Raw genomic sequence first — 13134 nt, 5'->3', positions numbered from 1 at the left:
GACTTTTCTGAGTGGGGACTGAAAGGTTCTCGCTAAAAATGCACATTAGTGGCACTTGTGAGTTATTAAGCTGGGGACAGGGCACACGCAGGCTTTGGGCCGTGGCTACGCGTGTCCTCTTCTAGATTCGTGTCTGGGGTAGTCAGTGGAAGTTTTCAGGTGGCAGGAGACACGGGCTAGGTCTTGGTGGGCTCTGGGGGGGGGGGTGCCCAGATGCTTGCCCCTAAAAACAGACAGGAGGCTCTGAACACTTAACTGACTGCACCCTGTTTCGTTCTGCCCCCTCCCTCCTCCCTCTTCTCCAAAAAGTACATAATGAGGGGGGCGCCTGGGTGGCTCAGTCGGTTAAGCATCCGACTTCGGCTCAGGTCATGATCTCGCAGCCTGTGAGTTCGAGCCCCGCGTCGGGCTCTGTGCTGACAGCTCGGAGTCTGGAACCTGCTTCAGACTCTGTGTCTCCTTCTCTCTCTGTCCCTCCCCCCAGTCATGCTCTGTCTCTGTCTCCTAAAAAATAAATAAACATTTAAAAAATTAAAAAAATATACGTATCGAGGGGTGCCTGGGTGGCTCAGTCGGTTGAGCATCAGACTCTTTGGCTCAGCTCAGGTCTTGATCTCAGGGTTATGGGTTCAAGCCCCACATTGGGCTCCACGCTGGGCATGAAGCCTACTTAAGAACAACAACAACAAAAAAATAAATACGTATCGAACACCTGTTGTGTGCCAGCGACCTGTGTTCTTGGCCCTACAGTGGTCCCCCACTCTCATCCCACAACTGGGAGAAGCCTCATATGGTTGCGTGCAGAGGTTTGCAAACTGCAGCCCGGGGGCCAAACCTGGTCCCCTGCACATTTTTATACAGCCCATGAGCTAAGAATGGTTTTCCCATTTTTAGCCTGTTGAATAAAAATATAAAAAAAAAAGAGTAATGTTTCATGACACATACAAGGTACATGAAGTTCAAATTTCAGTGTTCATAAATAAAGTTTTATTGGCACATGGCCATACGCATTTGTTTCTATATTGCCTGTGGAGGCTTTTGTGATACAGCAACAGAGCAGGGTAGTTGTAATGGAGACCAAGATCATACAGCCCACAAAAGCCAAAAATATTTCCTACCTCTCCCTTTACAGAAAAGTCTGTGGACTCTTGATCCAAAGAATCGAATTCCAGTGGCTGAATGCTTCAGTTTATGTTACTTATGTCTCCAACTGCATTAGCGATCTCTCCCGATCATCTTTTAAAACAGCACCCCACCACTGATATTCCCTGTTTCCTTATCATGCTTTATTTTTCTTCAAGGCCCTTATCCCTGCCTGCAATTTATGAGTATATACGTTTCTGTAGGTGAATGCATACGTATCTATGTCTCTATGTCTTATACAGATAATCGGATATAGATACAGTTTTCTCTCTACCCGCTGTCCACTTAGCTCTATCTGCATATGCTACAAACACTTGAGGTCTGCGATGGACTGAACTGTGTCCCCCCTGAATTCATACGTTAAAGCCCTAACTCCCCATATGACTCTGTTAGGAGACGGGACCTTTAGGAAGTAATTAAGGTTAAAAGAGGCCATGAGAGTAGGATTGGTGACCTTTATAAGAAGAGGAAGAGGCATCTCTCTCTTTCTCTTTTTCTCTCTCAGCGCACGCACAGAAAGGCAGAGTTAGGGCACAGTGAGGGCGGCCGTCTGCAAGCCAAGCAGGGAGCCCTCACCCAATGTGACTGTGCCGGCATCCTGACCTCTGACTTCCAGCCTCCAGAGCTATGAGAGATAACTTTCTACGTTTAAGCCCCAGAGCCTGTGGTATTTTGTGATGGTAGCCCGTGCTGATGGATGCCAGGTCTAAATGCATTTCAAAATTATAGAGCCCCTCGAAGGCTAAGCCAAAGGCTTTTGTCTTGACTTAGTAGAGAAGGGGGGACCCTGGAAGCTGCCTGATGCAGGGGGGAGCTTATCAAAGCTCTAGTTCAGGACACATGACTGCAAGGGCTGCAGTGGGGAGAGGGTGAGGGCAGAGAGACCCACGTGCAGGTGGGAAGGCGGAACACAGCTGCAGCTGCAGGGGGGTGGGAGGAGCTGGAGATTGGGGTGCCAGCAGCAGCAAAGACAGCCTGGGGGTGTGAGAGGGTGGGAGGGCAAGGGACCAAGTCAACACTGACTCGCAGGTTCTTCGTGAGTGGGAGTATGGCGAGCCTTCTGGAACCTTCTGGAGCTTTCTAGCAGAGATTAGGGAGTAAGGAGCAGAAGAGATGGCAAGGTGGAGGGAGGGGGGATTTGAAGGCAGGAAGACAGACACGAGACATCAGAATCTGGGAGATCTAGAAATAGAGGTCAAGCACCTTGCCCTCCCCCAACTGTGGGCTGTCACAGTCAGGGGCCTCCCAGTGGGATGGGGCCAAGAGCTTGACAGCAGGGAGGGAAGCCCCTGGGAGACACAACATCTTAGGAACCATTAATGGGCTGAACTGTGTCTCTCCCATATTCATATGCTGGTGTCCTAACCCTCCAGCACCTCAGAATATGGCCTTGGGGCACCTGGGTGGCTCAGTCAGTTAAGGGTCTGACTCTAGATTTCGGCTCAGGTCATGTTCTTGCGGTTCATGAGACTAAGCCCTGCGTTGGGCTCTGTGCTGACAGTGTGGAGTTTGCTTGGGATTCTCTCTCCCTCTCTCTCCCCTGCTCATACTCTCTCTTTCTCTCAAAATAAATAAGCATTAAAAAAATTAAAAGAAAAAAAAGAATACGGCCTTATGTGGAGTCCTAAACAAGGCAATTAAATTAAAATGAGGTCATTCAGGTGGGCCCTAATCCAATATGGCCAGTGCCTTTATAAAAAGGAGAAATTTGGGGGCACCTGAGTGCCTAGTCGGTTAAGCATCTGACTTTAGCTCAGGTCATGATCTCACAGTTCATGAGTTTAAGCCCCGTGTTGGGCTCTGTGCTGACAGCTCAGAGCCTGGAGCCTGCTTCGGATTCTGTGTCTCCCTCTCTCTCTCTGCCCCTCCCCTGCTCTCTCTCCCTCTCAAAAATAAATAAACTTTTAAAAAGAAGTGGGGAGGGAATTTCGAGGCGCGCACACACACACACACACACACACACACACACAGAGGGAGAAGCCGTGTGAGCATCCCCAAGCCAACGAGACAGGCCTGAGGAAGATTCTCACTCGCAGCCCTCAGAAGGAAGCAACCTGCCAACACCTTGATTCCAGGAGCTCTCCAGCCTCCAGAACCGTGAGACAATACATCTTCTGTTGTTTAAACCACCCGGTTTGTCATGCTTTGTTAGAACAGCCCCGGGAACGAACCCAGCAGCTAAAGCCCAAACCTGTACGAGGCAAGTAACTTCTTACTCTTTGACTGTCAGCACCAGGGACAGCTTCTCCCTCCTGGGCCTGCAGCAACCCGCGGCACTTGGCTTGTCCCAAAACGAGGGCAGCATCCTGGGGCTGAGCCGGGCGTCAGGCCAGCCACCCTGGGGGGCCAGATGCCGCACGCCGTGCCCTCAGCTACAGCCTCAGGCAGCACTGTCGCAGCCTGTGGGCACCGCCTCCCCAAGGCAGCAAGTGTAACCCGGTTGTGAGCTGTGGCAGCTCAGGGGCCAGGACCACAGACCCGCAAACCAGCAGGTATGTGCCCATCTGTGCCGTGAAAAAAATTGCTACTTCTAAAACTTAACTGGGGCACCTCGGTGGCTCAGTTGGCTGAGCGTCCAGCTTCGGTTCAGGGCACGATCTCACGGTTCGTGGGTTTGAGTCCCGCATCGGGCTCTGCTTAGCACAGAGCCCACTTGGGATCCTGTCTCCCTCTCTCTCTGCCTATCCTGTGCAGGTGCACTCTCTCTCTCTCTCTCTCTCTCTCTCTCTCAAAAATAAACAAACATTAAAAAAAAAAAAGAAAAACTTAACCAACTGTGTTTTGTACCTTGGAGTATAATTTCCTTGTAGTGTATTCAAAGCGTTATTTCTAAAGTGATTCATTCTTTATAATAAGTCCACCGAAGCTTGAAATCATTTATTCTCTACCCCCCTCCCCCCGAATCAACAGTCCATTTTCTGTAGAGGACGATTAAAGAAAGGAGGTACTCCAGAGTCAGACCATCACAGTTTGGATCCACAGACAAGGGCCTCTGCAGATAAGGGGTCTTTATGTTATTTTGTTGAATAGATGCTTAAAGTTGCACTGATGTCGTGAGGCAACTAAATGTTATTAGACAACTCTAAATTTGGTGCCATTACCAGACCAAAATGTATCTGTGCATTATGAATTAATTTTAATGTTTATTTTATTATTTTTGAGAGGGAGGGAGAGGGAGGGAGAGAGAGCGAGTGAGCACGAGTGGGGGAGGGGTAGAAAGCGAGAGGGAGACACAGAATCCGAAGCAGGTTCCAGGCTCCAAGCTGTCAGCACAGATCCCGACTCGGGATTCGAACCCACAAACTGCAAGATCATAACCTGAGCCGAAGTTGGACACTTAACCGACTGAGCCACCCAGGCGCCCCGAATTCACTTTAAAAGAAATCTTGGAATTACCTTGTGGCCTAACCCCCTTCTGCTACATTGGCACCACCGTGTGCGTGTTTAAATGAGAGCATTAACTTGCTAAAGGTAAATATTTAAAATGCACAACAAGCTTGGTGATTATGTTTTGTCCTTTTTACCTTTTAAAATATCCTAGGACCCTCGGAAAATGGAAGTGGGTTGGGGCTCTATCGACCTCTAAGGATCTGCTTGGAGAACTACCAGTTTCCACAAAAAGGAGGAAAAGTGACTTTGACCGAACTTGGCTTATCTGGGAAAAGAATAGGAATACGGTTTGATGCGATGGGTAAGCACACGGAGTGGTGTCACGGATTCCTGAACCAGACATCACTGTCGCGCTGGAAAGCGCCAGGACGGCTTGCTTTGAATATACTCACTATTAAAACAAACAGTTAGCAAAAGACGTGGAAATTCCTGCAGGGCTGAACCCAAACCCCCATCAATTCAGGCCCCGCTTCCTGGCTCCTCCCTGGCTCTGAACACCTGGGGTGGCAGGATAGGAAGGCTGGTCTCATGGCTAAATGACCTATAAAGACCCTGAGGGTCACCAGCAGGTGACATCGTGGGTGGAGGGAAACAAGGTTTGGATTTGGCTGCCGCTGGGGCCTGACGAAGACTCTGCCCCACATAATTCCCGGAAGTATCTTTGTTGAGGCTGTTTTTGTCCCCTGTTTGAGGGCGTCCCTGGAACACTGGGTAACGTAACAGAGGGGGGTACTGAAGGCACTTTGGGGAAATCCAGCCTAGATGGTCTTATCCTGGTCACGAGCTGGAACCAACCAAGGGATAGCTAGTCCGATTGAGCTGGGGGCGATAATGAGTTCAGTCACAGTTTATCGCTTGCGATTTGGGCACCCTCCCACAGAGAGATTAATCTCCAAACACAGGAGTTTCCTGAAGTGCTCAGAGAGGCTTGGGGAAGGGAATACTCCACCGGCAGCCCGATGGAGCCAGTGTCTCTGGCTAACGCCCGCCAGGCAGGTCTGCGGGGAACGTCTGAGTGTGATTCTACGAGACTCCAACTATCACGGTATAATAACTGCCACGTGTGCCTGTATGTGATGTCTGTAGCTTGTCCCGGACATGGAAGTTTCCGGAGGTCGAGGCAACTATTTGACGGAAAGATGACGCCCAGGCGGTGAACTTCTCCAGGGCAGTGATCGTGTCCCATCTCCTTCCATCGTGAGCGGCGGTCCGTGAATGCCTATTAGGTGCCCGGCTGGGGCCAGGCCATTGCGCCTCCAGGGGCTCACGGAATCCTCATGGTAAGCCCATTTTTCAGAGGAGAAAGCAGAGGCTCTGAGAGGTGCAATGACAAGCTTCAAATTAACGGCTGACAGGCAACAGAGCTGGGCCCGCAAAGCCCCCGCCTTCCCACTGCAGACAGGCTGCTCGCAGTGTATCATCCCAGAGCCTGGCCTCCAGCAGCGGCAGAAAGATACACACACTGCCTCGATCAACGATCGACGAGAACGACGACGGAGTCACAGAGGGAGACAGGTCCAGCTGTGTCACTCGGTGACTCCGTGGCCACTTACCGTCCCTTTCTAAGCCCCGTGGCTGTCATCTGTATAAGGGGGATCGTGCTTCCTGCCCCACGTGCCTCCCGTTAGCAATATAACAATTAGCAGTAAATCTACATCTGAATCAGCAACACGAGAATTAGCCAGATGAAATGCCAGCAAAAGCAGCGATAATAATCATGCACATTATTCTGCGCCGGACCTTTAAGAATTGAGAGTGGGCTCCATGGCCTGGGTTCAAGGCCCATTTCCATCACCCACTAGTCACGTGACCTTCATCCAGCTAACCCTCTGTGCCGCAGTTTAGTTATCTGTCAGATGGGGGCGATAGAACTTCACTGAATTGGGCCGGGGGTTGACGGAGACCACGGACCCGAAGCGCCCAGCACCGTGCCTGAGGTTGCTCAGCAAATATCAGCGACTATTGCCACAGATCCTGCCGTTCCACACCTCACCTCCCCACGACCGGATGAATCTGTTAGGAAACAGAGCCTCGGTGCAGGTGCGAATTTGTTCTCTGTCCAAGGTCACCAGTGGGATGAGGCCCAAATCCAGCGGACCCCAGAGCTGAGCTCTTGGCCCCGTGCTGAGGGTGGGGAGTCTGAGGGTTCCAATGGCCACACCGCACAGGGTGGTGTCGGAATCCTCATTATTGTTATTTTTGTCCTGACATCGTGAACGCGCGGGTGAGTCAGGGCTGACTTAGCTTTCCCTGTGGCAGGCTGGGTTGTCATCGAGAGGCAGACAGTTCTGCTGGTTTGCCTTCATTCGGATGCAGCCGGGGTGGGGCTGGCTGCCGCCTTTCGCCTTTCGGTTTTCAGCAAAGCCAGCACCTGCTGGCCAGCTGGGGCTTGTGCCTGAGTGGAGAGGGGCCCAGACCTCCTCCGATCGTCTCAAGACTGGGGATCCGCAAGCACTCCCCACATGCCTCATAATTTGGGGCTCCCCAGAGAGACTGGGATGATGCCGACGCGTACCTCATAGTAGAGAAGAGCTTCTCAACAGATTTTGACATTTTGAAAGCAGCCAGCCAGCCCCAGGTCCCCAGGGGTGAGGAAATGCCAGGCTCCGGATGTAGTACGGGCAGGGGGAGGGGGACTGTTTGATAAAACAGTCATCTCTCTGATTACCTGATCATCTCTGTCAGCAAGAGGCTGGAGAGACAGGCAGCAGGCTGAATAAGATGGGGGGAGGGTGGCAGAGGACATCCCACCTCCCCCAGGCTCAAGACCCTCCCTCACATCTACTAAGGACTGGACGACCAATGCTTAATTAGCATCTGAAAATAGACATTCTGCCCTTAAGGCGGACACCCTTTCCCCCTTTAGGAAAGCAAACCAGGCAGGTAAGGTGCTTAATGAAAGGGAAGCTGAGGGGCACCTGGGTGGCTCAGTCTGACTTCAGCTCAGGCCAGGATCTCACAGTTTGTGAGTTCAAGCCCTGTGTCGGGCTCTGTGCTGACAGCTCAGAGCCTGGAGGCCGCTTTGGATTCTCTCTCTCTCTCTCTCTCTCTCTCTCTCTCTCTCAAAAATAAATAAACATTCAATTTTTTTTAATTAAAAAAAATAAGAAGGGAAGCTGAGAAGGGCTTGATTCAAATCCTGAGGTTTTGCAGGGAGAATAGACCAATGGCAGTTTCTCAAGTCACTTTCCCAGGATAGCATTTGCACTTAAGAGGGTTACTACGTAAAGGGCCTTTAGAATGGTGTCAAAATTCAATGTGTCCCCGCTGGTATTAACGCTAAAGACAACCTCAGAGGTTCAATAATGATCCTTAGCAAGAAAAAAAAAAAAAAAAGGCAGTGTATGAGCCACTGCTATTCCTTTTACTAGAATACCTTTTCCTACTTCCTACTAGGCAAACTCCTACATGATCTTCAAAACCCAGTTCAAATGTCCCTTCTTTAGGTAAACCTTTCCTGATACCTGCTGAGGTATTTATGTTCCCCAAGTGTTTTGTGTCCCTTTGTGTTTTAGATTAATTGCGCTGTATCTGTGTCTGTCTCCCCACATTTGTCTGCGAAGGTCTTAAGGGCAGGGAGGGCCATGTCTACTCATCTTTGCTTCTACCAGAGCTGTGCACATGGCAGGCATGGGGTGAATGTTTGGTGATGGGTAAACTGATCCTTTTAATCCACCAGCACATGCCAGATACAATTAAAGATGAGAATTAGAATCACACCCAGTGTTCCAGGGACTTGGGTCTCACTGGCTATGCCCACTGCTGAACCAGACTGTTAGCAAGAGAAATAACCACTAGATACAGATTGACATTTCAGCCTCCTGAGACTGGTTTAAGAGAAGGTGCTTCTGTGGCTGATTTTACTTGAATTCGGACAAAGGAGAGAATCAAGAAGGATGAAGCAGACCTCACTATTCCTTTGGGGAGCTAATAGTCTTCTGAATCAGGAAGTTCTTTCTCTTGTCTAACCGGCATCTGCCCTGCTTCACTTGGACTCTGTTGCCTTTTGCCGGGTCCCTGGGGAAGATGCGGACCAGCTATGCTTCCACTTTCTGCTGTCTATTCCTGACTCACGAAGGCAGGTAGCGGCCGGGTCTCTCTTTGTGTTATTAACAATGCCCCACAGATGCCTAAAAAAGCAGCAAATGTGGGTTACAACTGGGAGGAAGGAAGCCGATCCCAGGAGCTCCAGGTAAAGGGGCTTTGAGCAGGTAGAGAAGAGACTAAGCACATACGCCGATCTTTTAGGACAGGACGAAGAACGTTACGTTTTTCTATTAATTTGCTCAGCCTGGGAAACATTTCTCAGCACTATGCCTATGGAGATGTCTAGCAGGAGGTAACAGGGCTGCTTCCTTTAGCTCTGGGGCTGGATTCCAATTTAACCAGGCGCTTGGATCTCTGTCCCCTTCAGCTGTATTTCTGAGAGGCATACGAACACTGAGTCTCAGACAACTGAGCCAGGATGATCTCGCTGGCCAGTGGTTTTGGGATCACGGACGACACCAAGGATTTGCTCATGATAAAGGAGTGAATGTACATCCTAACCACTGCTGGTCTGTATCCCATGCGTCCAGGGGCTCCCAAATTCTAAAACTGCCTGGCTGCCTTCATCTCAGGAAGATGCAGTCTTTTCTTCTCTCTTTAGCACCTTCTCTACTTCTCCAAGCAAAGGGAATTGCCATTTCGAGGGGGCCCTGAGACAAGGTCTCACAGCACCTCTCCCTGATGGCTACGCACTGAGCACTTACTTGAGTCCCCCACCCAAATTCATATGTTGAAAGCTAACCCCCAGGTCGATGGTATTGGGAGGTGGGGCCTCGGGGACAGGATTCGATCACAGGGGTGGAGCCCCTATGGAGAGGATTAATGTCTTATAAAAGAGACCCCAGAGAGATGCCCCTTTGCCTTGTGAAGACACAGCGAGCAGACACCTGCCAGAAACCAGGAAGTGGGCTCTCATCAGACACTGAATTGCCTGTGCCTTGATCTTGGACTTCCCAGCCTCTGGAGCTGTGAGAAACAAATACCTGATGTTCGTAAGCCACCCAGTCTATGGAATTCTGGAAATAAAGCAGCCTGCCTGACCTAAGACATGTGATCATTTCATCACAAAGCTCCAAAAACGGGGTGGTCAGCGGTCCTATTAATCACTCTTGCCTTGTTCCCAACATTGAAAACCCCACTACTCAGGCTTGGCGTTCGAGGTTATGGCTTTCAAGCTGTGACTCTCTAACCGAGGTGGACAGCATGAAAGGAGATGGCTCTCGTCCTGCCACTGCCCCGATTTCGGCAGTGACTTTAAGGGTCTTTCTAGTGGGGCCAAGGCTTCCTCTGCTTTGTCTCTGTGAGTCAGATCTCGGGGGTTACTGCAGACCAGCGATTATAAACTCCCATACCTGGAGGGGACAGGTAGGAAGCTAAGGTAAATCAGCAAGGCAGCCTGGCTAACTTCAAGACAGATGTATAGTAAGCATGAAAGAATATTCTTCATTGTTGTAAGACACGAAATCTTCCTCGTGTCTCCTGAAACATATAAATCTCTTGGTCTAACTCTAACTGCCGCTTATCACAAAGTCATGGATGTGAAAATATTTCCCTTTCGTCCTAAGAAAATAAACAGCATTGATGTTATAAAAGGTGACAACAGACAACAGCCTTAACAAGAGGGATGTGATATGGAGTAGCGGGGATTGAGACAAACTAGGGAGTCCTTGCTCTGTCTAGAGGGACAGCTGCTGCTCAGTCCATGCAGATTATCGTCCCGTTAGAACACAGGCTCGAGGTGGTCAGATTGTCCACATTTTGTTAAGAGAAGCTGTGATTATGATATTTATATAAAATTGCAAAACACCGGCAGTAGATTCAAAGTACAGATATAAATTTCTCTTAGGACGCTAGAGTGCAGACCTAACACTTCATGTCCATAGCCTGGATCTAGCCTGAGGCTGCCTCTTTCTGTCCTTTTTGTCTTGGGAGGGTCTGAATTATGCCAATACCCCTTTATTGTAAGTTAAATACAAGAATTCCTTGTACAAGAATACAAGGAAAAATGCTAACTTTTTTGTTCATTTAATCATGAACGGAAAGTAGTCCCCTCCTGCTCACAGAGTGGCCCTGACTTTTGAGGACAGCATAGCAGAAGTCTACGATGCTGTTCATCTTCCAAGCATTCAGAGGTCACTGCAAGAGAGAGAGGAACTGGCCGGTGGGAGCACGGCTCTGACCTACCGCAGACCCGTGACATCCTTATCTTCCTGGCCAGCTATCAGCAGCTGAGGAAAGCAATCCCCACCGAGGCTCTGGAATGTCCCATCCCCCCCTGAGGCTACACAGAGAGGCTCTGGGTCGTTGCTCAGGTGAACTGGTGGTAGTGAAAGGTGCCATCCACATACACGCATCAGAAGACAGAATTTGGCAACCTGCCCGATGCCGTCCAGGGCTTGAGACAGATGGAGAGAAGAAGGTGGCCTGCTGAGTGACCTGGGCCATCTCCCGGTTCTGACCTCGCATTTGTCATTCCGGCCTATACTTTATTGCAGTGCAGAGGCTGGGTGGGAAATTCATATGCTTTAATGGGGTTGCGCTGGCCTGGTCCGTTAGCAACGGACCCGAGAAGGTAACAAAAAGGCACTGCTGATCTCTGGCCAAATCTATCCGTGCTCAGAAACAGTATTGACTCAGCTGTCAAAACACATCTCCGCAAACTGGCAAAGACTGAAAAATTCGGTAATACGTTAGGTTGGCAGGGCTGTGGGGAAACCACCACTCTCCTGCTTGGCTGGTAGGTTTGGGACAATCTTTACAGTGAGCAATTTCTCAATGTCTGCCAAAACCACAAATGTATGTAATGTTGGACCCAGAAATTCCACTTCTAGGAATTTATTCTATTGAAAAGTCTGTCCATGTGCCACAGCAAGGCATTTATGGGATGTCACAGCAAAATACTGGCAGTGACTGAAGTGTCCATTATGGAGGATGAGCTCAGTAAGTACGGCGGAGCGGTGCGATGGAATATTATACAGCCATGAAAAAGAACCAGGACTCTCTTTGCCCACTAATGGGGACTCATCACCAAGATACGGCGGTAAGTGAAAAAAGCAAAGTGCAAAGCAACATGTATAATGTGCTCTCACTTGTGTGAAAATAATATGTGTGTGTCTTCGTCAGTCTATGCATAAAGTATTGCTAAAAGGACCACAGAAATGATGACTATTGCTTGCCTCGGTGGAGGGAAACCGTGTGGCTGGGATTAGGGGAGAGAAGAAAACTTTTTACCACGTGTCTTTACCTTCTAAATTTGGAGTGCAAATGGCATGTGAGTGCCTTTCTTGGTGGAAACAGAATTACATTTGAGGTACAGCAAGATTACAAACAAAACAAAACAAAGGCAAAATCCATATCCCAGGATACACACTCCTGGCCTCAACGCCCCTCAGCCATGGTGGCTCATTTCCATCCCCACATGGCTGGCCATTTGGCATCCCTCCCCCCATCTTCACACCGGAGAAGGGCCACGGACCGCGGGTAGAGTGTGAGAGCCACTTACCTGCTCCTTCTCTGAATACGGGTTGTTGAGGACGACAGGCACGTGGCCCTTCCCCCACAGGTCACTGAAGACTCGGTCATTCTCCACGCCCAGGGGCAGTGGCTTGTGTGACTTGCCATCCATACCTCTGAAAGGCAAAGCAGGGGAAGTGAGAAAGGCGAGACATCAGGAACGACAGGCCGGTTGCCCTGCCCTCAAAGTTCCGAGTCTGTACAGAACCTCCATGGTTCACCCACGTGACTCTATGTAGAGCCAGCAAGCTGTGGGTACCCAGCGTGCCCCTCGGTAGTATCGCCAGCAACACGTGGGAAGGCAGCCCCGTGGTCAAGCACAAGGCGCACTGACATCGGCACCGATGGGTGGCGTGCACCCACCGTGTGGACATCCCTTCAGAATGACCATGACGGGGCTTTTGCCCCTCCCTCCCCATTTCAAAGACCTAGGAACGCAGAAAGCTCATCTTCCTGGCAGACCCCCCTGGACAACTTAATGCCCACAGATAAGATAACAAGTCCTGGGGTCCAGGGTGATAAGTTATCTCAGTGCTGAATAAAGACAGATAATAAGGCAAATGATACCAGCCCAAGAGAAACAGAAATGATTCTGAAAATGAGGGGAACAGAGCAAAAAAATAAAATACCATTACGAATGATAGCTAGTGTCTACTGAGCATGTATTGTGTGTCAAGCACTTTACAAATGTTTTAATTTAATCCTCGTGACAACTCTGTGAGGTGAGTGTGAATATTAACCACCATTTTATAGACGGTGTAAGTGAGACAAAGGCTAAGATGCTCAAGGTCACAGTTTTTCCGCCCACTCTTCACATCCGTTCTGAAGTGGGGGCTCTCATTATTACCATCCATCAGCATCATTATCATTACCACCACTCCTGTCACCATCATCATCACCACCATCACCACCATCACCATCATCACCACTACCACCATCATCACCATCATCACCACCCCCACTATCATCACCATCATCATCACCATCACCATCATCACCATCACGATTGCATCATCACCACCATCACCACCACCATCATCA

General features: G+C 49.7%; 1 protein-coding gene across 3 annotated transcripts in view; it reads right to left on the bottom strand.

The window, feature by feature from the left end:
• NOS1 (nitric oxide synthase 1) overlaps positions 1 to 13134 on the bottom strand; it is a 182141-nt gene that overhangs the window by 59893 nt on the left and 109114 nt on the right. For all 3 annotated transcript variants that reach the window (XM_040443771.1, XM_040443770.1, XM_040443772.1), the window contains exon 3: positions 12083 to 12209. In XM_040443771.1, coding sequence (XP_040299705.1) covers positions 12083 to 12209 — 127 coding nt within the window. The remainder of the gene's footprint in view (positions 1 to 12082; positions 12210 to 13134) is intronic.

Source organism: Herpailurus yagouaroundi, unplaced genomic scaffold, assembly GCF_014898765.1.
Source record: "Herpailurus yagouaroundi ecotype Mexico unplaced genomic scaffold, PumYag 191, whole genome shotgun sequence".
NCBI lineage: Eukaryota > Metazoa > Chordata > Mammalia > Carnivora > Felidae > Herpailurus > Herpailurus yagouaroundi.
The sequence above is the reverse complement of the archived record's forward strand: the minus strand, read 5'-3'. Positions and strand labels throughout refer to the sequence as shown.